This window comes from Candoia aspera, chromosome 5 (assembly GCF_035149785.1).
Source record: "Candoia aspera isolate rCanAsp1 chromosome 5, rCanAsp1.hap2, whole genome shotgun sequence".
NCBI lineage: Eukaryota > Metazoa > Chordata > Lepidosauria > Squamata > Boidae > Candoia > Candoia aspera.
In genome coordinates, this window is record NC_086157.1 from 76241712 (window position 1) to 76268755 (window position 27044).

The following is a 27044-nucleotide window of genomic DNA, read 5'->3' on the forward strand; positions in this document are numbered from 1 at the left end:
TAGGTGTTTACTTTACAGCCTAGCTACTTCCCCTGAGAGTGGACTAAACACATTGGCAGGCAAGCACATAGGTCAAGAAAGAGCAACCACAACCATTCTTAGTGAGCAAAGATTGGAAGGAGAATCTATGTGGCAAGCTAGGCAAGGGCTGGAGTTTTCTGAGATTTCCAAAGGTTTTTGGAGGTGAGTTTGTTGTTATTTTGAGGGTGGTATGATTATTTTAGAGCATCCAATATATTTTATGTGCTTTCTTCCTCAAAATGTTAGGAAATTGCACCATCATTTTGGGTTGCATTGGGTCCTGGGAGCCACATGGGAAAACTTGGAGGGCTACATTTGACTTTCGAATTGTGGTTGCCATTCTTTGACCTAGATTAAGTCTTTAATCCCATGAATATTGACTAGAGCAGCATTTCTCAACTTCAGCAATTTTAAGATGCATGGACTTCAGTTCTGGGAGTTGAAGTCCACACATCTTAAAGTTGCTGAGGTTGAGAAATGCTGGACAAGAGAATGTTATATTTAAAATGATGGGCCTTAATTTATGAATAAACATGCACAGGATTGAGTTAACTATCTTTGTTCTCCCCTTCCCTCCTTCTACTTCCCCCATCTGCCCCCCAAACTCTTTGCTTTTACTGTTTTAAGACTTGCTGGAAATTGGACAGAAGTTTCCATGTATGTGATAGAAGTAGAAAAGAGATTGCTGGATTTTAAAATGCTGAGTGCCCATTTTCTTTCCTATGCCGCTTGGCAGGCTTTTCATATACTGAAGCTTCTCAGGTCACATGTGGGAGAAACATCAAACCACAGGCCACAAGGAAGTTCAATAGTTTCCTGTGAAAAATGTTGCTGAATGTTTACAGCAAAAAAAAGTTGCTGCTTGTGACCTTGTGACCAAGAAGCTTAGAGATTTTATGAAAATGTATCCTTTCTTACCTTTCTGATAAACTGGTAATATCAGCTTCATTTTTAATTCTTTTTTAAAATATCTTATTGTCTACCCTGAATGCTTTTTAAGTTGAAAAATAGGAATGGAATATTTTAAATAAATATATTTTGCAGTTGTATCTTGTTCCGTATTTTTCTTATTGCTATTTATTTTTATTCTGCTCTTTCTAAGATGATTCTAACAGAAGATCTTTTGACTGAGCATCTCTAGAAGACAAACTGTAGATACAAGTAGTAAAATATATAAATCAAGCAAAACTCACAATGAGAGCAAAGAATAGGAGCAAGAGCTTCCATTCCCACCATTAATTTCAGGCATAGTGACATTCGCACAAGTGGCTTGTCTCTGTTCCCTATCTATCTTGCTTCAGATCACAGGGTTCCCATGGCCTGGCATCCTGAGGATTTCCCGATAAAGGGCTTGGTATTACCACCCAAGTTGATCAATAAATTCTTGGGAAAGGCAAGATGGGGAGCCCCCCTGCTGACTTCAGAAATGGTTTTCATGAACCACCATTTCTGTATCTGTGCTAAGCTACGGTTTAGTGCAGTGTTTCTCAACCATGGCAACTGAAGAGGTGTGGACTTCACCTCCTAGAATTCCCCAACCAGCTTTTCTGGGAGTTGAAGTCCACACCTCTTCAAGTTGTCAAGGTTAAGAAACACTGGTTTAGTGTAACAAAGACTAAAACTGACTGTGAGTCTTACACTTGTTTGTTTCTCTCTGCCTCTCCTCCTTTGCATCTGTAAAATGATTGGAAGCCTTCACTTCTATTTTTGATTGACCATACTTTCATGTAAAATATAAAACACATTGCGGATAATATTATTTACAGTTATTAAAAACAACCAGCTTCTTTATCCACAGTTTGAAACTGGTTTGCTTGGCAATTATAGCTAATCTTAATTATAGTTTTTCTATGTTTAGATATGTGATATATATATATAATATCTAGATATCTATAATATCTAATATCTATAATATAGATATAATATCTAGGTTTAGATATTCAAGCTGGAGTTGAATCTCCAGATTTCTCCATGTGGCCACCTGGGAAGTGGGAAGATAGCTGCACAATCATTTTAGTCTTGTAATGAAGAAGCAGATCACTTTTTTCTGTTCACATTCCTCCACAAGCATCAATGTTCCTACCTCCCCCTGAGAAGAGTATTTTATATCTATTTCTTCTAAACAGCACAAATATTTGTAACAATCAATACCCACAGTCTTTACAAATGGCATGTACTGTAGAAGTAAAGTCCAAAGTAGATTCTAGTAGGCTTTCCTCATAACTGAAAAAAATATCAATTCTCATAGTACATGCTGTGTTGTTATTTCTGCTCAATTGTCTTCTTTTTATTGCTTGAAATATAGTTCTCTGTATGTATGTATTACAAAAATATAGTGCAAAACCTTTAAAATGATTAGGAATGAAACATAAAACAATAAGGAATACAAGAAAATATTTAAATTGCTTGAAGGAAATGGCAGTCATACTATCATTAAAATAAGCCAAGGCCTCTCTAGTCTTGAAATCCGATATAGCTTTGTATGCAGGAGTAATGAGTCACTCTGAATCTTCTGATTTTGTCTCTTAACTATTCTGTTTGCCAAGAACCACACTTTAAGCCAGCTCAGAGTTGGCTGGCTATGCACTGCAGCACAGGGACTTCACAGAAATTGCCCTGCAAGTATGGGGAGTATAAGCATTTCCTCCATAGTAAGTGTGCAACACAACAATACTTAAGGTCTTTCTTTCATGCGCCGGGGTGGTTTCGGATGAGGGCATGATTTGGGTGGAGGGGGACCGTTCTGCTGTTGCAGTTCAGAATGAGATGGAGGCAACATGCTTTTTTGAGGTGGTGGATTAGAGGCAGAACGAACTGGAGTCTGAGGAAGTTTCCTATATTTCATGTGATCCTCAATCTGGACTTGCAAGGCATGCTCCTGAGCTGCAATAAGAATGAACAAACAAAAACTGAGTAATAATGACTGACCTAACTGAAGAGCAGTGGTACAAAATCAGTTTTGGTTGGCATAAATTATATGTCAGAATTAGGCAAAGGTGAAGTAGCATAGGGGAATTGTCAAATACTCAAATTCCAATATTCAAACCTGGACTAGGACAGACAATCTCAGAAAAGAAGAGTCTGCCATTTCAAAGTTTCCAATCCAGCACCTTCTTTTGAGGTCTAAGTCATACTTCCCCAACCTGGTAACTCCATGTGTCCTTACTACAGCCAGCATCAAAATGAAAGGCATTGTAATCCAATATATCTGGGAGCTACTGGTTGAGGAAATCTGCATCATGATGACTTGAGTATCACCTGGCTGCCCTTTGTCTCTCATTATCTCCAGTCATGTCTCTGTGATACCACATGTTAAAAATATAAACATGTTTCAGGGACACATGGAGTCTCTGAAAGCCTTGGGTGAAGCATCATCATCATCATCATCATCATCATCATCATCATCATCATCATCCACATAAAAACTAATCATGGATTAGAAATTAAAGAATATCAATTAATTAAAATATACAAAATTACAAAATAGACATACTGTACTAAAAATCTTAGGCAACTCAATTCTATAGAAATTGCACAATACAAAATGGATATCATAAAAACATTCTATAAACTAGACCATAAGACTTGCTAACAATATATATGTAATTAAATCAGGTAAAGTTCAGGTTAAAAAAAAAAAGCTCTTCCTGGGGGTGGTTGGCGCCATAGTGCTCTCCCTATTGAATGAGAGTTTTTTGCCACAACGGTCGTATATTTATCTATTTATAATGATATTTGTATTGTAATTTATGTTTTATGGTTTTAATTTGTTATTGTGTTATAAACCGCCCAGAGTCACCCCTTGGGGGAGATGGGTGGTGACAGAAATTTGAAATATAAATAAATATAAATAAATAAATACATAAATTTAAACAATGTACAACATAAAAGCCAGGGAAGTCTACTACCAAGGCAAGTCCAGAAGCCTAAGAGCCCAATCAGAGGATCATTCCTATTCCTCAGAGTCAAACTGAAAAGTCTTAAGCTGAGATTTATGAACAAGAAAGTCATCTGTCACCCAAAGAGTAAAAGGCCAATTCCAAAGCAGTGGGACTAGTCCTGAAAGGGTCTCAATCTAGACATTCCTATTGGAGTAGTGGGAGCTGCCAAAAGTGTCCAGGGAAGCTGAGCAATTGGGATGTACCTGCTCAACAATGAAGATAGGTAGGGAGAAGTACCACACTGCAGTGCCCCAAAGGCTGACATAGAGATTTTGTAGTGGCACCTCTCCCTGATTTGAAGCCAGTACAGGGTTGTGAAGTATATGAGAGAAAAAGGAAGATATCAAATTTTATTTTTTAATCTGACAGGAAAAAGTTATGAAATACATGACTGGGGCATAATCATATTAACCATACTGAGTTTAAATACTACTTAAAGGTTAATTGAACAAAATCAAATTTAGTTTTTGTTCTGGCCTCCACTGATCCTTGGAATATGCCCCATGGCATGCAACTCAAGACCAAGTGGGGTTTTCCAAAAAGTTCTGCTTGGCTGGGAGAGAGATAAATAACCATTTATTTATTTATTTATTAAATTTATATCACTTCCCATCTCCCCCAATGGGGGACTCTGGGCGGTTTACAATAATATAACACTAAAAACATAACCACCTAAAATTACCATTAAAATATACATAAAAACAAATGTAAAATCCAAGTGGAGATGGAACACAATCACTAAGAGGTGCTATGGTGCCAGCCATCCCCAGGTGGAGTTATCACTCTTCCCCTCCCAAGCAAGGCAGCAGAACCAGGTCTTCAGTTTCTTCCAGAAGTCCAAGAGTGAGGAAACCCGTCTCAACTCTGGGGGCATGATGTTCCAAAGGGCAGGCACCACTGCAGAGAAGGCTCACCTCCTGGACCCCACTAGATGAAATTCCTTTACTGATGGGGTCCATAGCATGCCCTCCCTGCCTGACCAGGTGGGATGGGTTGATGTTATGGGGGCAAGACAGTCCCTTATGTACCCTGGTCCCATGCCATGTAGGGCTTTAAAGGTGATAACCAACACCTTGAATTGGACCTGGAAGCAAACTGGTACCCAATGCAGCTTGCATAACAGTGGTGTCACATGGGCACTGTCCGCACAGCCGCATTCTGGACCAGCTGAAGCTTCCAAATGCTTTTCAAGGGTAGCCCCATGTAGACCACATTGCAGTAGTCTATATGGGAGATGACAAGGGCATGAGTGACTGTTCAGAGGGCATTTCGGTCCAGGAATGGGCATAGTTGGTGCACCACCCAGAGATGTTCAAAGGCCTTCCTGGCTGCGGCTGCCACCTGCTCTTCGAGCAGGAGTCATGAGTCCAGGAGGACTCCCAGGTTCCGCACTGGCTCCAAATGGGGAAGTGCCACCCTATCCAGAACCAAAGAAGACAACTTGTCATGAGTAAGGATGGCGAGCAGGAAGGGGCTCCCATCCAGGGTGGAAAGCGCATGCGTAGTACTGAGGAATTAAGCAGCCATTCAAAGAGACACAGATCAGGCCCACCTTAGCCTTTGGGGTTTATATGTCTGGTTTTTTCCCCACGCTTATTCAGTTTGTTAGGATTCTGTTTATGTAGCAGTAATAAACACTAGAGAACTACTCCTCATCTCAGCGTGTGTCATGTTCACCGTTGCGGTGTTTCTGCATCATAATGGTTCACTTGCCAAAGTGCTGATACGTGTGCTGGCTGGGAGGGTGCTGCTGAGAGCCTTGTACATGAGACGTGCTGGACTGTGCCAGGGAGGAATGTGTTTGGGCTATCTCTTAAATGTCAAGGTCTTTCTACCCATTGATCAGCAGAGCTCGTTAGGAGCACCTGGGAATGTATGTGAAGGAGGGGGTGGGCTGATGTTTGTAATGATGCTATTTAGTTTGAGTTTAGGTGCGCTTTTCTCATTCTCAGCTTTTTACCTGTTTGCACTCTTTTCTAAATAAACCCAGAACCTGATTTGTGATCTTGAGTCTGAGAGTTTTATTTGGATTAAGGCAATCGTCACATAAAGCTGAGAATCATTGTTTAAACCAACCTTGCTACTCTTTACCGGAAAATTTTCTTGCGAAAGGGGAACTAGCGATGGCAGAAGGGGGACAGAATCCTACGGAGTTTGAGGAGAAGACAGGACAACTTCCAGAGTCGACATTCCTGAGCAGGGACCCGAGCCCCGTCCCACCCCACCCCACACCTCAGTCGGGGGACTCCAACTCTACCACGGGATCGACGGACGACATGACGGGACAGGAACAATTTCTGTGGGATGCCCTGATGGACCCCGTCCTGCTCCACGTGGAAGCTCCACTGGCCCAACACTCCAAGAGGGGTGCGCCAGATGTGTCGGGGAGCCCGCTACCTGAGGGGCCGGGGCTGGAAGACTCCGCCACACCGGACAGAATCAGGGTCCTAGAATCCAAGATCGAATCTATGGAACACGTCTTGCACTCTATGTCAGCTGCCTTTGGGGACCCCGTGAAAATCGTCCGGGGTCCTGGAACAGTGGGGCCGCCTAGTCTCCCACCTTCACCATCACAGACTGCTGAAAGATGAAGCCAACCACGAGACTTTCCATCAGGTCCACGGGGATCCACTCCCATAGGGGTGGCCCCTAGTTGTCCCTCAGGTGGGGTCCCACAGGTTGGAGGAACTCCCCGGGACTTCCCGGTAAAGTTTGATGGTGACCCCGCTAACCTATCCTTCTTTCTCACCAATGCCGCCAGTTACATGAGACGGCATGGCCACCTCTTTTCTTCTGAAGAAGAAAAGGTCTCGGCGGTGGCCACAAAATTGAAGGGCAGGGCTGCTGACTGGTATGTCCAGCTGTCGGAAATTGAAGTGCCAGCCCTGGCCACTTTCAATGCCTTTTTGGCTGCACTGAAGCGTTATTTTGAGGATCCCTTGGCTAAAGAGAGGGCTAAGGACACTCTTAAAGAACTAGTACAAGGGCAGAAGCCTGTTGCTGATTATGCTCTTGAATTCAAGGTTTTGGCAGGTAAAGTTCCTGAATGGTCCGAGGCCATCTTGATTGATCGATTTAAGGATGGCCTCAATCGCGAAGTCTTGCGCTGGGCACTTGGGCGAGATGATCCAAACTCTTTACATGACTGGATTTGCCTCGCTGGTAAAGCTGAACATGCCCAGCGCACCTTCATGATGGCCACCAGAGAAGACAAGCCTACCACCACTACCCGGGCACCGTTCCTACCGTCAACCTCTAGATGGGATGCAAAGAAACAATGCCGCTTTGTCCGGGGACAGTGCATCACATGTGGAAAACTGGGTCACCATACCGTCGACTGCCCCAAGGCTAAGGCACCAGATCATCCATCCAAAGTGCCACAAAAGACGACCAAGAAACCACTCAACCCTCCTTGCAGGTTGACGAGGGCACTAGCGATTGCTGACGACGATGATGTCTACACTCCGGGAGATGCTTTAGCTGCTCTAGAACAGCTGGTGGAAAACACTTTCCACCTGCCTTAATCGGCGCCGCGGGGCAGGTGGTGGAATCTGGGTGCAATTCCAACATGGTGAGTGCTGATTGCCCTATCCTCGCTGTCAAAATTGAATTGGGATTTCAATCCAAGTCCATTGAGGTCTGGGCTTTACTAGACTCAGGCTGTTCCAGATGTTTAATCCATCCTGATTTAGTCAAGGCATTGGGTTTGCCCTGCTTCCCTCTTCCAAAGCCGCTGCTTTTGCAGCAGCTTGATGGCTCCACGGCGGGGGGGGGGGGCTGCCACCCAGTTTACTGGGGAAGTCGCTTTGCGTATGGGGTCCCACTTCGAACTCATTCACTTCATCGTCACCCCAGTGGGAAATCCTTTAGTTGTGTTAGGGATTCCATGGCTCACCTCTCATAATCCCTACATCAATTGGAGGTCCCGCTCCATTACCTTTGAGGATGGCTTCTATCAAACTCCTCTCCTGGGACGGTCCATGCCTATGATGGCGGGGCGAGCAGAGATTGTTGATTCTCTAGCTTCCCCATCCCCCTTAGAGGGTCTACCGGCCACATACTCAGACTTTGCTGATGTTTTTGGGGAAGAGGAGGCCGACCAATTACCCCCCCATTGCAAGACGGACTGTTCCATTGAACTTCTTCCGGACGTCCCCTTGCTGAAGCCGAAGATTTACCCCATGACTAAGAAAGAACTTACCGCCTTGCGGGAGTTCATTGACAAAAACCTAGCTCGTGGCTTCATTGAGCCGGCAAACTCACCGGTTGGGCTCCTGTCTTGTTCCGGGAGAAGAAGGATGGCAGCTTCAGACTTTGCATGGACTACCGCAGGTTAAATTCCACCTCACTCTCCAACAAGTACCCTCTGCCTCTCGTCAAGGACATGCTTACACATCTGTCCACTGGCAGAGTTTTCTCTAAGTTGGATCTTCACGAAGCATACTACCGCATTCGCATTCGGGAGGGGGATGAATGGAAGACAGCTTTTAATTGCCCATTGGGTTCTTTCCAGTATAAGGTTCTCCCTTTTGGTCTGGCAGGGGCTCCAGGGGTTTTCATGCAGCTGATCAATGAAGTTTTGCATGACCACTTGTTTAAAGGGGTTTTGGTTTATTTGGATGATGTCCTCATTTATACTAAGTCTTTGGCAGAACATGAACAACTTCTTAAACAAGTTCTCACCAAGCTTAGGAATGCCAAGCTTTATGCTAAGCTTTCTAAATGTGAGTTCCATAAGTCTCGCTTGGATTACCTGGGTTACAGGATTTCGGATAAGGGCATTGAGATGGATCCTGTTAAGGTTCAAGCAGTGCTTACTTGGGAGCGACCCTGAACTCGACGCCAACTTCAAAGTTTCCTGGGGTTCGCCAATTTTTACAGATCCGGGGGTTCGCTGAAATTGCCCTGCCCCTGACTGATTTGTTACGCACTAAGGGGGTGGGGGAGACTCGCAAGGTTAAGAAACCGGGGGCCGTACTCAATTGGACTCCTGCATGTCAGGCTGCTTTTGATCGGCTGAAGGCTCTTTTTACTGAAGAGCCCATCCTCTTCCACCCTGACCCAGACCTTCCGTTCGTCGTTCAGGTTGATGCCTCTGATTTTTCTATTGGAGCTATTTTGTTACAAAAGGATTCTGCTGGGCTTTTAAAGCCTTGTGCCTATCTTTCTCAAAAGTTTTCTGAAACGGAGAGGCGCTGGCATGTTTGGGAGAAGGAGGCTTTTGCTGTTAAGGCTGCCTTGGAGACTTGGAGGCACCTGTTGGAAGGGGCTTCTTCCCCTTTTGAGGTTTGGACGGATCACCGCAACCTCGAAGCGCTCCATACACCCAGACGCTTCAGCCCTAAGCAAATTCGTTGGGCTCAATTTTTCAGCCGTTTTAATTTCCAACTTAAATTTATCCCAAGGAAAAAGAACTTTTTGGCTGATGCCCTTTCCAGATTGCCGCAAGACGAGGGCCCGGTTTCCGATGTAATTGGCACTGTCCTCTTGGGGCTGCAATTGGGTCTAGTGGCTGTCACACGTAGCAGAACTCGGGGCCAGCCGTCGGCTCTTTCATCTCCGATTCCACCGTTCCGCCCTCTAGTTCGCAAGCCACCTCCATTGTCGGGTGGATTGCGCTCTGCTTTTGTTTCTGTGTTGCGGTCTGACCCCTGGCTTCTTGCTAATCCTGACAAGGTGTCCATTGAGCACGACCTTGCCTGGGTTGGGGGACGTTTGTATGTGCCTGACTCTCAACACTCTGCTATACTGGGCCGTTCTCATGACAGTAAGCAGGCTGGTCACTTTGGTTTTCTCAAGTCCCTTCATTTGGTCCGGAGACAATTCTGGTGGCCCACCCTCCGGAAGGATGTCAAAACCTATGTGGCTTCCTGCCCTGTCTGTGCTATGTCCAAGCATTCTGCTGGTAAACCGCAGGGGCTCCTACAGCCTGTGGCTGACCCTTCTCACCCTTGGGATGTGATTTCCATGGATTTTATTGTGGACCTACCCCCCAGTCAAAAGAAGACTGTCATTTGGGTGGTCAAGGACTATTTTTCTAAGCAAGCTCATTTTATTCCCTGCGCTTCTATTCCCTTGGCGCAGCAGCTGGCTAAACTTTTCTTGGTACACGTGTACCGTCTGCATGGCTGCCCCTCTCGTTTGGTGACTGATAGGGCCACACAATTTACCTCAAAGTTTTGGTGGGCTTTTTTGAAGCTGATTGGCACTGAGCAGGCACTGTCGACCTCTTGGCATCCCCAGACAGACGGATCTACTGAGGTCCTTAATGCCACATTGGAGCAATTTCTTCACTCTTACATAAACTACCATCAAGATGATTGGGTTGACTTGCTCCCTTTCGCTGAGGTCGCTTACAATAATGCCGTTCACCAAAGCACTGGGCAGACACCTTTTCGCATTGTTTCTGGTAGGGATTTTGTTCCCATTCCGGAATTTCCCCAGCCTCCCGCTCCGGCTGTTAGCACCTGTGATTGGGGCTCTAAGCTGGCTGATTCCTGGCCCGTTATTCAGACCGCTCTTCGAGAGGCTCAAGCAGCCTATAACTCCATGCTGATAAGCACCGCCGCCAGCAGCCCACTTTCCAGGTGGGGGATTTGGTCTATCTTTCAACAAAGTTTATAAAGTCTCCTCAGCCCTCTAAGAAGCTGGCTTCTAAGTTTATTGGACCTTTCCCTATTACTGCGGTACTCAATCCTGTCACTGTTCGTTTGGATTTGCCTCATAATTTGAAGCGGTTGCATCCTGTTTTTTAATGCAGCTTGCTCAAGCCTGCTCAGGAGTCATCTCGCTGGCATCCCCGCCCGCCTCCCCCTCCACCGGTCATGATTGATGGGCAGCAACACTTCGAGGTTAAGGAGGTGCTCAACTCTCGCAGGCTTCGGGGATCTCTTCAGTACCTGGTCCGCTGGAAGCACTTTCCCCATCCTGAATGGGTTGCTGCACGTGATGTTCTGGCTCCTGATTTACTACGTGCTTTTCATGTTCCCTATCCTTCCAAGCCCTCTGCTTGATCATTCATTTTTTTTGAGGGGGGCGGTATGTCACGTTCACTGTTGTGGTGTTTCTGCATCATAACGGTTCACTTGCCAAAGTGCTGATACGTGTGCTGGCTGGGAGGGTGCTGCTGAGAGCCTTGTACATGAGACGTGCTGGACTGTGCCAGGGAGGAATGTGTTTGGGCTATCTCTTAAATGTCAAGGTCTTTCTACCCATTGATCAGCAGAGCTCGTTAGGAGCACCTGGGAATGTATGTGAAGGAGGGGGTGGGCTGATGTTTGTAATGATGCTATTTAGTTTGAGTTTAGGTGCGCTTTTCTCATTCTCAGCTTTTTACCTGTTTGCACTCTTTTCTAAATAAACCCAGAACCTGATTTGTGATCTTGAGTCTGAGAGTTTTATTTGGATTAAGGCAATCATCACAGTGTGTGTCTCACTGTTAGGACATCAATCCTAACAAACTCCTACTCCCATCAAAAGAGGGAGGAACAAGGAAAATAAAGGAGAGACATTTGAGAAATGTCTTCGGAAACCCAAGAAATTCAGCTCGCCATCCAACAATTGGCAGCAGCCCTGCAACAACACCAACAACAGGTAGATCTCCAGATCAACACATTACAAGCTGCCATGCTACAGCAGTTACAACAACCAGCTCCGATTAACTCACAACCGGTGCCAGCAGCAGCAGCTCCACCAGTAGTCTTGAGATCCCAGGGCAGTCTACCGGAGAAGTTTGGAGGAGAAGCAGGACAGTTGAGAACCTTTCTCTCACAGTGCACAATGTTTTTCGACAGCAGACCAGCAGAGTTTCCCACAGACAGAACCAGAGTCACCTTCATCCTAAGTCTGCTAAAGGGACCAGCAGCCAAATGGGCTATTCCCATGGTGGAGAACAACTACCCAATTCTCAACGACTACCAGAATTTTTTGGCAGGGTTCTGAGCACACTTTGACGACCCGATCAGAGAGGTCACTGCCAGCCGGGAAATTCGGAAGCTCAAGCAAGGTAACAAGAGGGTGGGAATCTACATTGCTGATTTCAAGTTGTTAGCAGGAGATCTGGATTGGAATGAGAGTGCATTAAAAGACCAATTCAAACAGGGGCTGGATGAGGAAATTAAGAATAAATTAGTGCGCCAGGGAACACCAGCTAACCTAGAAGCCTTATATCAGTTGTCTGTGGTCATAGATGCCAGGCTAGAAGAGCTCAGACAGATGCAGCTGGGGAGAGGCAGGGGCCTCAGGACGCTTCCAGAATTTCCAGCTCTCTCCACAGCATCTCCTTACTCAGAACCAGAGGAGCTGATGCAGATTGGGGCGAGCAGGAGGCTTATTTCCGAGGCTGAGAGACAGAGAAGGAGAGAGAGAGCCCTCTGTTTCTACTGAGGAGTCCAGGGGCACATGGTGAGAGCTTGCCCAGTGAGAAGCCAAGCAAATTCCGTAAGAGCCCCAGGGCAAGCAGCTGAAACAAGAGCCATCTCTGCCTCTACTTCCAACCAGGGAAACTCAGTCGGTCTCCCTCCACAGAGCTCAGCAGGGAGACCATCAAACAATTAAGGAGGGCTCATTCCAAGGATTCCAGGCAATCCTTTTACTACTTACCAGTAAAAATGCACGTCAACCCAGAGCACCAGGTCAAGCTAGAGGCCCTCGTGGATTCCGGAGCTTCAACCAATTTTATTGATGGACAGACCGTACAAGACTTCAATATCCCGACCATAGAATTGCCATGTCCCATAGAAGTGGAGACCATTGATGGCCAGCCCCTCAAGGCAGGGCCGATTAGAAGGTTCACAGAACCGGTGCAACTGACAATGGGAGACCACACTGAGTGGATCCAACTTTATGTTACTGCATCGCTTAATGTACCTGTAATCCTAGGCACGCCTTGGCTGAGGATCCACAACCCATTGCTGAACTGGACTATGGGAGCAATCTCCTTCCCAGCTAAGGAATGCCAGCATCACAAGATTCAAGCCACTCTCCTCTTTTCAGCAACCAACACAGTCACAGAAGCAGGGGGGGTCCAGTTGCCAGCCAAGTATGCAGATTTTGCAGACGTTTTCAGTGAACAAGAGGCCACAGTGTTACACACACACACACACACCCGCATAGGGACTGTGATTGCACCATTGAGTTGATACCAGGAGCCAGGATTCCAGCAAGGAAACAATATCCCATGTCTCTCAAAGAACTAGCCACCTTAAAGGATTACTTGGATTCTAATCTCCAAAAGGGGTTCATCCGACCATCTACTTCCCCAGCGTCTGCTCCTACCTTCTTCGTACCAAAGAAGCCTGACCCGTTGGCACCTGCAACCCAGGAGACACCCATGAGAGTGGTCCATGATTTCAGTTTTTTAAATAAACTCACAAAGAAAGAAACTTATCCACTGCCCCTAATATCTGATCTGCTGGATCGCTTACATAAAGCACGCATTTTTACCAGGTTGGATCTCAGGAATGCGTACAATCTGATCCAGATGAAAGAGGGGCACGAATATCTGACTGCCTTCGACACCAGGTTTGGTAAATTTGAGTACCTTGTTTTGCCCTTTGGCTTGTCTAATGCAGGAGCCATATTTTCCCTATTTATGAATCAAATTTTCTCTGATTTATTAGATAAGTATCTGGTCATTTATCTAGATGACATATTAATTTTCTATGAGGATGCTACAACTCATGTAACCCATGTACGTAATGTCTTACAAAGACTGAGAGAGAACAAGCTGTTCACCAAGCTAGAGAAGTGTGCCTTTGATTTAACTGAATTACATTTCCTGGGCTATAAGGTATCAACAGAAGGCATATCCATGGATCCTTCTAAGGTCCAGGCAATTCTCTCTTGGCAACCTCCCCGAAATGTTAAAGAGCTACAAAGATTTCTAGGATTTTGCCATTTTTATAGGTGGTTCATAAAAAACTTTAGTGACAGGGCTAGACCCCTCACACAGCTTTTGAAGAAAGGATCAAAATTCATTTGGGGGGAGAGAGAGCAAGCAGCCTTCCAAGAATTTAAGCAACGGTTTGTATCCCAGCCGCTGTTAAGACACCCTGATCCCACGAAGCAATTCATAATGCATTCAGATGCTTCCGATATTGCCATTGGGGCGGTGTTATTGCAATATACAAACAAAACCGAGAATACATTGCTTCCTTGTGCCTTTTTTTCACGCATGCTCTCACCAGCAGAGAGAAACTATGATGTTTTTAACAAGGAGTTGCTGGCAATTAAAGCAGCATTCCAAGAGTGGAGGCACTGGCTAGAAGGTGCGACCTTTCCTGTGAAAGTTTACACCGATCACAAGAATTTACAGCTTCTACAAAACACCAGATCCCTCACCCCACACCAAATCAGAGGGAGCCAGTTTTTCTCCCGTTTCAATTTTGTTATTTCTTATGTTCCCGGGGCACAAAACTGCTTGGCAGATGCCCTGTCTCAATCCTTTCAGGCAACCCCTGCCACTCACCAGGAGGTACAGGCTACTATATTACAACCTCACAACTTCGATCAGTCTATGAGGGGGAACCAAGCAGAGAATTTAGCAGCAGGCGCACAAGCAGAGGACCTATTTACTAGAGTCAGAACTCAGCAGCAACAGGACCCGTAGGCCAGGGCCAGGATGGATGACCTCCAGAGGAGCCCGCAAGACACTGCCCCCCATTCAATGTGGAGGCAGGAATCCTCTGGCATAGTGGGCGATTATATATTCCCCCTTCATTGAGGGAAGAAGTACTGAGACTTTGCCATGACCATCAAACGGCAGGCCACGGAGGTGTTTTCAAAACTCTTCATAGAGCTCTGAGAGACCTAAGATGGTCTCTCTGGTGGCCTAAGATGACTGCAGATATAAGGGGCTACATGGCTTCTTGTCATACCTGCAGATGAGCCAAGCCTCTCCCAGGGAAGCCCACAGGGCTCTTGCAACCCCTACCCACCCCCAGTAGGCATTGGGATACAATCTCCATGGATTTCATCACTGATTTACCCCCGGTCCAGGGGCTGACTTCCATACTAGTGGTGGTGGACCTTTTCACAAAAATGGCGCATTTTATTCCTTGCAAGGGCCTCCCATCTGCGCAAGCCACAGCGCAGTTGTTCATGGACCATGTTTTTAGGTATAGAGGCATGGCAAATCACTTGGTGAGTGACAGAGGCCCACAGTTCACTTCCAGGTTCTGGAGGGCCCTTTTCCAGTCATTAGGGGTCCAAATCCACCTGTCATCATCACATCATCCTGCTAGTAATGGGCAAGCTGAGAAAATTAACCAATGGTTACAGCAGTATCTCAGGTGTTATACCACTTATCAGCAAGACAATGGGCCAGCCCTGCTCCCCATGGCAGAATTTACCTATAACAACTCCATGCAATCCTCTACCAAGATGTCTCCTTTCCAAGCACTCTATGGGGTTAACCCTCAGGTGTTGCCCACCTCCTCACAGCAGGATGCTGTTCCAGCCATGGCTGATTTTCTTAAAGAGCAACAAGCTGCACAGGAGTTGTTAAAGGAGCAGCTGAACAGGGCAAAGACTGCGTACAAGAGAGCTGCAGATGCTCACAGACAAGAGGGGCCAGCGATTGTGGTAGGAGACAAAGTGTGGCTCTCTACCAAGTTTTTGAACTCTACTAGACCCTCCAAGAAGTTGGACTCTAAGTTTGTGGGCCCTTTCACTGTGTTACAGCAGATAAATCCAGTGGCTTATCGCTTACAGCTGCCAGCATCCATGAAAATCCATCCAGTCTTTCACAGAGCCTTGCTAGCCAAGGACCCTCCCCCAAGTGCTTTACCATCGCAACTGCCCCCCCCACCTCCAGTAATTGTGGAGGGGGAGGAGGAATACGAAGTCGAGGAAATTCTGGACTCTAGGAGGAGGGGAAGGGGCATCCAATATTTCATACACTGGAAAGGGTACCCTGAGGAAGAGCGCACATGGGAGAATGCCAGAGATGCGCATGCACCAGTGCTGGTTCATCGATTCCATCAGCTTTTCCCTCACAAACCCAAGCCTCGCACTCTACCAGAGATTCCTCACTTGGCTGAGCAGGCAGAGGAATTCGTAAGTTTGCACCTTCCACCCCCGCCTGAAGCCTTGACAACAGTTACAGAGGAGGGGGGGGGGACCACAGCCCTCCACCTCCGTTGTGCATTTCCCAGGGGGGAGGGGGGACGACTCTTCTAATTATCTATTTTCCAGCAGCGGCCACCTGGGCCAGAAGCGTTATCAGACCTGGAGAGCAGCACTGATTCGTCCTTGGAGGAGTTTTCCTTTGAAGACTTTCCATCGTTGCCCAGTTCCCATGGGAGCTTGGAGGGGGAGATGGCCTCTCATGAGACTCTGGAGGGAGGAAGGAACTCTGGAAGGGAGGGGCTGAAATGGAATGTGAATCTGGAGGGGAAGGTGATGTCATGAGTAAGGATGGCGAGCAGGAAGGGGCTCCCATCCAGGGTGGAAAGCGCATGCGTAGTACTGAGGAATTAAGCAGCCATTCAAAGAGACACAGATCAGGCCCGCCTTAGCCTTTGGGGTTTATATGTCTGTTTTTTTCCCACGCTTATTCAGTTTGTTAGGATTCTGTTTATGTAGCAGTAATAAACACTAGAGAACTACTGCTCATCTCAGTGTGTGTCTCACTGTTAGGACACAACTTCCTGGAACCCGAGGGGCCATCAATCCACAGCCACTCTGTCTTACCAGGGTTCAGTTGAAGCCTATTGTTCCCCATTCCAGGCCCCCACAGCCCCCAGGCACCTGGAAAGGGTGGAGACCACATCACTTACTTCACCTGGGATGAAGATATATAACTGAGTATCATCGACATATTGATGATACCTCATCCCATGGTGACGGATGATCTCACCCAGCAGTTTCATGTAGATGTTAAATAGGAGAGGAGAGAGTACCGAACCCTGTGGCACCCCACAATGGAGGGGTCGAGGGCCGGATCTCTCCTCTCCTATCACCACCGATTGGGAACAGCCCTGGAGGAAGGAGGTGAACCAGTGCAAAACTACACCACCCACCGCCAACCCCCTGAGCTGCCCCAGAAGGATACCATGGGCAATGGTATCGAAAGCCACTGAGAGGTCAAGAAGAGCCAGGATGGATGCACTCCCTCCATCCCACTCCCGCCAGAGATCCTCCAAAAGTGCAACCAATACAGTTTCTGTCCAATATCCTGGCCTGAAACCTGACTGAAAGGGGTCCAGATAATCCATTTCCTCCAGAATTCTCTGGAGCTGCAATGCAACCACTTTTTCAACCACCTTTCCCAAGAAGGGAAGGTAGGAGACAGGGTGAAAATTGCCCAGTATAGTAGGGTCCAAGGATGGTTTCTTGAGGAGGGGATATACCAGCGCATCCTTAAAGGCAGCCGGAAATATCCCCTCCCTCAAGATGCATTAGCCATCGCCTGGACCCAACCACAAGTCACTTCCCGGACTGATTTTATCAGCCAGGAAGGGCATGGGTCAAGCTGACATGTGGTTGCATTCACAGTCCAGAGAATCCTGTCCACTTCCTCAGGTCCAACAGAATCAAACCATTCCCAAATAACAGGATAAGTACATTTCCCTGGCATCTCCCCAGACTCTGCTTCATGCTTAGAGTCCAATTTAGAGTGGATCTGAGCGATTTTATCCTGCAGATGCTGTGAAAACTCTTCTGAACAGCCCTGTAGCTGGGTCCCTGGATCTACCTGACCCAGAAGAGATCGAGCGATCTTGAACAGGGCCGTTGGACAGCATTCTGCAGATGCAACAAGAGCGGAGAAATACTTTTTGCCACTCTTACCACCACAAGGTAGGCCTTAATAGCGGCTGTAGCTTGTGTTCGGTCAGATTCAGTCTTCGTCTTCCTCCAGCGACACTCCAGACCTCTCTTAACCCTCTTCAAAACCCTCAACTCCTCCATAAACCATGGGGAGTGCCGGGTCGAACGAGGCAAGAGAGGTTGCACAGGCACGATCCTGTCCAAGGCCCCGGCCGCGGCCCCATTCCAGGCCGTGGCTAGGACCTCCGCTGGACTGTGCAGCAGGCCCTTGGGAATAACCCCCAGGTCCCTCTGAAACCCTACTGGGTCCATCAGTCACTGGGGGCGGACCAATTGAATGGGTCCAGCCTCCCTGCGAAGCGGGGTGGCACAATAGAATTTCAGGGTCACCAGGGCGTGGTCTGACCATGACAATGGGGACAGATCCAACTCTCCCCTCAGATCACATTGCCACTGCTCCGACAAGAAAACCAAGTCCAGGGTGTGACCACTGTCTCGAGTCAGGTCCCGAATAATCTGGGACAGGCCCATAGCTGCCACGGTAGCCATGAACTCCCGGGCTGTCTCTGAGGCACATCCCAGGGATGGCAGATTGAAGTACCCCGGAACCATAAGCCTGGGGAACTCCACTGCCAACCCCGAGACAGCCTCCAGAAGCTTGGGCAGGGAGGTTGCTACGCAGCAGGGAGTCTGGTACAGCAGCAACACCCCCAACTGTTCTTGGGATCTCAGCTTGAAAAACAGGGTCTCACAACTGGCCACTTGCAGAGCAGGGCCCCTGAAGGCCACTAAAGATTCTCTGATGACAACTGCCTCCCTTCCTCCCCTGTCCTGTTGTCTCATCTGGTGCCACACTTGAAACGCAGCCGGGCACATCTCGGAGCTACTCCCCCTTCCGAGCCCAGCCAGGTCTCAGTGATACACACCAGGTCTGCCCCCTCCTCTGTGATTAAATCACATATGACAGGGGCCTTGTTGTTCACTGACCTGGCGTTAAGGATCAGCAGCCAAAGACCAGGGCTCACAAGGATCTGCTGTCCAGGACCTGGGTATGACCACGGAGGGCCAGAACACACCACTGGTAATAAACACCAGGGGTGTCTTCCCTGAAGATGGCCTGTCCTCCAGGTCCCATCATAACATCCTCGGCCTGTCACCACCTCGATGGAATAGCCCGTCCCATAGCCCCCAGAGTTTCCTAGTCCAGTAGCCTCCACTCCTGGACCTCTGGAACCCCTGGGCTTAACCAGGGGTCCCTTTTCCCACACATCCATCTTCTCCCACATCATCCACTTTAAGCAGTGGCAATCTCCCCCAGCACACCAGCTTCTGCTCTCAGTGCTGTTGGGTCACTACTGCCATCCACACTTTTACAGTGCCCCACATCTCACTAGTAGAGGTGGGACACACCAGCCACTCCTAACCACCCCTGACTCTCACTCATGCCCCCTTTCCTAGCACATTTTAATTTTTTTCATCTTTGAGTAACCAATCCAGTTTGCAATCACAAATCACATATTGCTATTATTTTAATTTTTAATCTAGAAACCAGGCCGAAAAGCAGAGCAAGAAATCACATGCTTTTATGAAAATCAGGCTTCTTTGGACACAGTAAGTACAACGCTGTAATTTTTCCTCTTTTTCCTTCCTTCCCTTCCTACCTAGGCCAAGTGTCCTAACAGCCAGGAACCACGCTGAGACAAGGAATAGGGTCTAGTGTTTATTACTGCTACATTAGACAGAAAATCCTAACAAACTGAAGAAGTGTGGGAAAAACCCAGAAAGATAAACCCCAAAAGGCGGGTCTGATCTGTGTCTCTTTGAATGGCTGCTTAACTCCTCAGTACTATGCATGCATTTTTCCCCCTGGATAGGGGCCCCCTCCTGCTCACCATCAGTACTCATGACACCAAGCCTGCACTTCAGTTTTCACTAAAATATACAGTATGTAGAAATTGATTTAGTATATATATAGGTAGTCCTCGATTTATGACCATTCGTTCAAAGACCATTTGAAGTTACAGCTGCCCTAGCACCTGCATGGTTACATGATTGCAATCTGGGCTCTTGGCAACTCATTCACACTTATGACCAGTTGCCAAACACCTGCTATCATGGGATCACTATTTGCAACCTTCCCTGCTGACTTCCCCAGAAAGTCAATGGGGAAGCTGGCAGGGAAGGCTCCAAGTCTCTGGGGTAAGTGTCCCCAACTGCACATCCTCCCCAGCCCCTCTGCATTCACGCCACACCAGCCACTCATAAATCCCTGTGCATCCTCCCCAACCTGCGCCACACCCCTGTACACCCTCCCCAACCCATGCAGCACCTCTTATGCATCCCCTCACACCCTTGTGCACCCTCCCTGACTCTCCTGTGCACTCCCACACACCTCCTCCCTCCCAGACTCAGCAGCAGCCACTTTCCTGCCTGCCAGCCTGGGACTTGTAACTTCCTGCTGGCTTCCCCACTGACTTTGGTTGTGGGAATCTGGCAAGAAGTTGTCTTGCCTAATGACCATGGGATTCAATTAATGACAGCAAGCGGGAATGCAGTGATTGCCATTGCTAAGCTTTATGACCGCATTGCTTAGCGACAGAAATTCTGGTCCCAATCATTGTTGCAAGTTGGGGACTACCTGTATGCACAATTTCACACTTGTTAATAGCTTTAGCCTACTCGGTTGTTAGAAAGAGAGAAGCCTGTTTGATTCCAGATGGAATGAATGCCAGGCTTACCTTCCCGTTCATGTCTTTTTGCTTTCTTCTTTTTGATGCAATAAATAATCAGAGCCATAAAGATGATCAATGTGACTACACCTCCTGTGATTGTCAAGATGAGGAACATAGGTACTGAATGAGGGAAATGTAAAACACAGACAAATTCATAAGAAAGTATGTGCGTGCATATGTGTACCTACGTATATACATGCACACACATAGAGAATGGGAAGGGAGCATATATAAGGGGGAAAAAACATATTCCATTATTATTTCTGCCCTCATAACATGTTAAAAATAAGAAAAAAGTCCACAAAGCTATTATTCTTGGCTTCCTTAAAACGGTTTCTTGAATAAATCATAATCGGCATAAACATACCACAATTTTATTTAATATATTCATTTAACTGATTGGCTCTGTCACAGTTACAAGTATTATTTAGGTTTGTGGAATATCTCACAATTGATCTGATTCATCTGTAGTCAAAAATTACAGATTACAAACCATAAAATCTGAATTTATACTTTAAGCCAGAAAGAAACAAACTGTATTATGCTTTAGCATAATGAATAAACCCAGCCCCTCTTCTAGAATTCAGAGGTGTGTTAGCAAGTTAGGATTAATACCTTGACATATTATTTTCTCTGTATGAGTCTTGTCAGAATTAACGTCAACCTCACATCTGAATTTTCCAGAAAGGACTTTTAATTGCAATGTCACCTTCCATGTCACATTGTCATATACTGGTCCTTGAAAAGTTTCAATTTCTTGAGTATTTTGAAACAATTTAAATCTGGGTTTTTCAGAGAATTTCACTTCACATTCCAGTATTCTTTTGGAGCAAAACGCAGTGAGTTTTGGCTGAGGCAAGAGTTCTGAAAGAAAATAAGTAGGTTTAAAGGAAGGAGGAGTGGGGGGGCTGGGGCAGATGGGAGTTGGTCCAAAACATCTGAAGGACATTAGAATGCATAACCAGGGCATAAAGAAACACGGTGTTTTAAATTCAGCTTACAAACTGAAACAAAACTGGTGAGAAAAAAAATCAATATTTATCTAATAATGATAGATATTCAGTGAATTCTGCAACTATTACTATAATTATATAGAGCAGATATATTTATTACATAGATCCTTGGATGAGCTCCATCTGACTCCTGTTTTCTTCTATCTAGAAATAAAGCAGTTTGCCTATGTGCAGCCTGCTTGAGGGATTTTAATCCTTTGTTTGCACTGTTGTCCCAGTGCAGAACAATATTCCGTCTGCCTATGATATCCTTTTGGATATTCTGACATTCTGCCCAGCAAGGTTATGCACTGTTTTAACCCTTTCTTTTGGATTATGTCCATGTAATGGTGCTGAGAGATTACTTTTTGCCCTGTGGCAAGGATGGAGAACTGATGGCTCTCCAGATGTTGCTGAAGTACAAAGCCTAGCATCTCTAACTATTGGCCAGGCCAGCTGGAGTTGCTGGAAGCTGTTATTCAACAACATCTAGAAGGCCACAGATTTCCTACCCCTGCTTTATGATGTTCCACACATTTCTGTCTTGTCCCATACAGCACCTAACATCAGCATGAAACTCTTAAGAGATGTCATTTTATGGTTTTGAGAAACTGTCACCAACATGGTAATTATTTCTTTTTGTCACCTACTTTCAAAGAATTGGTCCATAGTTGCCTGGATTTGATAAAGGATTTAATCACAGTGAACAATCTAAAATTAAATTTGGAGTAGATGGAAGAACTATTAATAGAAAGTCTGGTTTCAAATTAGGATTCAATCTGTCTACTATGCATCCCCTGAAAAAATTTAATCTTGGTAACGTGGTAGTGATCAATTATTTTATTTCTGAATTACAGCAACAAAGGTCAAGTGAAGCTGTCATTTCTGATCCTCTGGAAAATTCCACTGTTTTTTCACAAATTGCAGGCGTTTGCCTGCTAACTAATTCATGGTACCATGATCATGTTATGGCCACGTTGAAAGGGCTGTACTGGTAACCAGGTTTTCATGACTGGCTTCAAACTGTTGGTATTATTTTTAGAGACCTCGGGAACCTCAGGCGTTGTTTTCTCAGGGATGCCTATCTTACTAAGCTTATCTGTTTTTTAAAATTTACAAAAAAAATCTTATGGGAATAACACTACCCACAGAAATCGAGCTGTGGCCAATCCAAAGGGGCAATTGATAGAGGAAGAAAGAAAGTAAAACCAAGGTGCTCACAGGCTAATGTAGGGAAGAGATTTGTATTCAAAAACTCACCACGAACTTGCAAAGTAACTGATTGCTGCAATTGAAAGTAGCCAGTTTCATTATATGTGTTCACTTTGTAACTTCCAGCATCCTTTTTCTCCAATGTATTTATTTTCAGGCTTCCATCAGGAAATACATGGTATTTCTTTGATTCCGATTCTGCTGTTGGTATATTATTACTTGCACGATCTGCAATAAATGTAGAGTCCCTAGTCCACCGTATAAAATATGGTTTGCCACTATTATTGTATATGGGAAGAATAATTTGGCTTCCCAAAAAACCATGAATCGTGTAATCCATGGACATGGAACCTACAAAAAAAGAATACACAAACTTTGTTCCTTAGACTATAAATGGAAAAATGTATGCTTGCATGCTTTTTAATATTCATCAACTTCCTACATATCTTATGGCACAGTGTTTCATCTTCCAAGGAAACTAACACCATTAGTAAACCCATTGCCTTGATCTAAAGTAATTTGTAGATATAATAATGGTAAGCATAGAAAGTGGTCTCTATAGAATTTTAATTACATTAAAATCAGTAGTGTTTTGTGTTTTTCTGGACAAGTTTCATAATGATTGGCATTCAGCTGCTGTGTTCATGTGTTAACATGCACATACACAGTAGAACTTTATTTGAAAAAATTAACTTAACCAAACTAACTACCCCTTCACTTGCATATTATATACACAATTAAAGATAAAAACTTCTTTGAATAAAGCTCCATTCCTGGTAACTATATAAATAAATCCATGTTGTTTTCTTTGGCAACAGTATAGTTTTCTTTGATATTCTTTCTCTGAATGTTTTTGTTTTTTGTTTTACCTCCCAGTCTAGCTTACTGGTCTGGGATTCCTGATGGTCTCCATCCAAATACCAATCAGATCTAACCCTTTTTTTAATTCTTTTCCATATTAGATGTTGGTTTTAGTAGGAGAATGGAGCTTTTAAAACCCCTTTGCTTCAATTTTCCTTCTGTGTATTTTGTTTAATTTTGTACATGCATACGTACATTCTGATTTTAAAAAAAAACATTCAAAACATTTTTGCCTCCCAGTGACTACATGGATAAGTCCGTGCAGTTTTATTGGTGACTTTTTTGTGATTAGTTTTCCGCTGTCTTCTTCCTAAGGTTGGAAGAAAGTAATTGGCCCAAAATCATCCAGATGGCTTCCTAAGGCAAGATTAGAACTCAAGTTTCCTTACTCCTAGACTAGTGCCTTAACCACTAGACCAAACTGGCTATTCTGAGTCTAAAATGTGTTTGGCTCAAGTTTATGTGCAAAATAGAATAGGGAAGAAATAGGGAGATAGAACCCTCTTTTGAAGGTATTACTATTGTTCCTTGACAAATAGGTCACTGCTCGGACAATTACTTCTGCTAGTGAAGTAGCAAGTAGTTAGTGAGTTTTCATCTAACAGGTTCAGCATTATAGTATAATTAGGGCCTCCCAGTTCGTAGCACAATCTCAGAGTTGAAGAGGTGAGGAACGTTAATCACTATGCACAGCTATAAAAGCTGCGTCTCAGAGCTTTTGGTGTAGAGAACCCAAATTAAATTGATAGTAGTGATGGCTTTTTAATTGTGATTACATTGAGCATTACATTATGTTATTAGGGTTTGTAAGTCATCTTATGAGCAGATAGCATACAAATGACTGAAACAGTAATTAAACTAAATACATTTGTTTACTATCATTCCAACATTTGCATGGTAAAGAAATGGTTTCCATGTTATTTCAGATGGGGTTCAGTATGATGTTTAATATTTTCCAGATAGTAAAATCCTATCTGAAAAGAGTACCAGCTGTAATTTTTATAGAGATGTTCTGTTTTTATTACCTAGTACAAATATAATTTTTTAAGAAAGCAATTCAGCCAATTCTAAACTACTTCAACTTTGTTGTTTTTCAGTGCTTGCTTTACTATAGTGTTTTCCTCTGATAACCGTTTTGTAAATGTTTGTGTTAAAGTGCTGGTAGATAGCTGAGTGCTGTCAATATTGCACCATATGTTCCATAATTTCCTAACTCTAAAATGTCCATAGCTGACTTTTACAAACATCCATAAAGTTTTACAAACCCCAAACTCCACTAAATCCTAGTGGACTGATTTCTAATCTTAATAGCCGAGATTATAAGTATAGAGTTTTATTAAATAATAAAACTCTATACTTAATAACGTCTAGTAAGATGTTCGACCCAGGTTTTAGTCCCCTCTCAGCTGCAGCAGCAAACCGGAAGACTTTGGACCAGCCCTTTTCTCTCAGCCCAATGGCCAAGAGACTGGCCCAAACACACTCACTGACTTTTGACTGCCCCCTGGGTCCAAGTCCAACATCTTAACCACTCTATACTCTCATTCACTTTCAAAAAAGTTATTTAAAAGAAGTTACTAAATTTTAATCGCTTTGTTCTCACAATTAAATATTGGTAATAATTGTAATAACGTTCTTGGCATTCTCAAAGAAAGTCAAAGAATATTGTCGTTTCAAACTTACCTTCCAAGCTGATAAAGATAATCAGGAATTTAATTAGGAACGGATTGTGCAAGTTCATGTTCAAGGTTGTATTTGTACAGAGAGGCAGGGAAGTATATTCTTGTGACAAAGCTTTCAGTATCTGACATATGTGCTATATCACATCACTCGCTTCTCTCTCTCTCTCTCTCTCTCTCTCTCTCTCTCTCTCTCTCTCTCTCTCTCTCTCACCGCCTGCACCACCTGCACCTTGCAGCTTTTCTTTCTCCAACATGCAGAAATGAGACTGGCAGAGCCAGATTTAGTGGCTATCCGTTTTTTGTAAGCAACTATTGCAAAAATACACAATTTATATTTTTCCCTTTCAATTTTAAAATCTCTACTTCCTTACCTGATTTCAAAGAAAAGTTGAACAAGGTTCATTGGGAAGTTTCAATATGAAACTCTAGAGGATCACATTCAGCAATTTCACATACTGGTCACTTCTATAATTCTGTTGAATTATTAAAGTCACGATCGAACACATCAGAGGAAGAGAAACCTGATGTAGCATTTAAGTGGATGCTTTACACTAAGCAAACTTTTGCTCTTCAGTAAAATGTATGAATAAAAGAAAAATTATTTTGTATTTTTTGATGTAGAGAAAGTAAATGATAAAGTGAATAGCCTTGAATTATGTAATGTGATGCACAAAGAATTGAAGATTTGCTGCTTAATTCAGTAAAATAATATACAACAGAAACAAAACACGCCCTAGAATAAATTGTTGCTTAGCAAATGGTTTAATTTTGTGTAGGAAGTAAGTCAAGTCTTAGTGATGTCCCCTTGTTTAAGATGTTTATGTATGAAGGCATTTATAAGAAATGGTTGTGGTAACGTGAGGTGTGCTGGTTTGAGATGGGAATACATTGTTAGTGAGAACCTAAAAGGAACCCATGTGATATGCAACAAATATTAGATAGATTGTATGATAGCAATGTTAGTATGAAGCAGGATGGATCTTAAAAAACGTATTGAATGCCAAAACAGTTGTATTTGACAGGGAAAATGCAAGTTATGCAAAGATAATTTTAAAAAAAATAAGAGAAGGAGATGAATTAGTATACCTTGGTAGAATATTGACCAAAGGCAGGGAAATGGATGCAAATGCAAACAAAAAGGTAGTAAGATGTGGTTTGTTATAAAGAATAAAAGTTTTTTGAGAGAAATAAAAAGGCTGCATATGAGGGCATGCTTTTAATTACTTTGTTAAAGGGAAGTGAGAACTGAAATTGCCAAGAAAAAGATAAAAAGAAGTTGAATTAATTGGGAATTGCTGGGTATTGCCCTTCATTGACATTTCAGTTTGAGCTGCAAGAAACAATGGACACCCGGATTTTGCAAAGACACTTGCCTGCATAATACCTGAATGGTGCTTCCCAATTTAAAAAGAGCTGGATTCTGCTGCTTCAGGTGACAAGGAAAGCAGCAGAACTTTTGTGGCTGTACTTTTTTTGCAACTTTGGGGTGCCATTCAACCTACTTCATTCTGGCATGGGTAGCAACAGGTTCCATGATGATAACTGTTGTTGCTATGTGTAGGCTGTGTAACAGCAGGTTCTCCGTAACTAATTCTTGGTACTGTCAGCCATAAGGTCAAAACTGCACTCCTTGGTCACTCATTGCAGCAATATTTAAGAACAGAGTTTGTTCACATGATCATGACCTCCCATTTCACCCTGTATCACTCTTCTGGGCCTTTCATCTGTCAAACAAGGTATGTGAAACACAAGTTTAGCACTCTTTCAGATGCTAGTGCTGTGTTCAGCAATAGCACAACTGACATGTCACAGGTACAAATGAGGGATTGTATC

The 27044-nt window shown here is 44.5% G+C and overlaps 1 protein-coding gene across 1 annotated transcript; it reads right to left on the reverse strand.

The window, feature by feature from the left end:
• Nucleotides 1-1952: 1952 nt before the first annotated feature.
• Nucleotides 1953-25322, reverse strand: CD2 (CD2 molecule). Its single transcript, XM_063304715.1, has 5 exons — nucleotides 25213-25322; nucleotides 22717-23019; nucleotides 21054-21328; nucleotides 20471-20648; nucleotides 1953-2904 (listed from the first exon to the last, which is right to left on the reverse strand). The coding sequence occupies exons 1-5, from the start codon at nucleotides 25268-25270 to the stop codon at nucleotides 2696-2698; spliced, it is 1023 nt and encodes a 340-aa protein (XP_063160785.1). The 5' UTR covers nucleotides 25271-25322; the 3' UTR covers nucleotides 1953-2695.
• Between the last annotated feature and the right edge of the window lie 1722 nt (nucleotides 25323-27044).

Bases quoted from the DNA above. Each gene is read 5' to 3' on its own strand.
- CD2 (XM_063304715.1), bottom strand. From the start codon at position 25,270: ATGAACTTGCACAATCCGTTCCTAATTAAATTCCTGATTATCTTTATC. The intron at 23,020-25,212 runs GTAAGTTTGAAA...CTTTTTTTGTAG, and splicing joins TATCTTTATCAGCTTGGAAG to GTTCCATGTCCATGGATTAC. The intron at 21,329-22,716 runs GTGAGTTTTTGA...ATTTTCTTTCAG, and splicing joins AGTTACTTTGCAAGTTCGTG to AACTCTTGCCTCAGCCAAAA.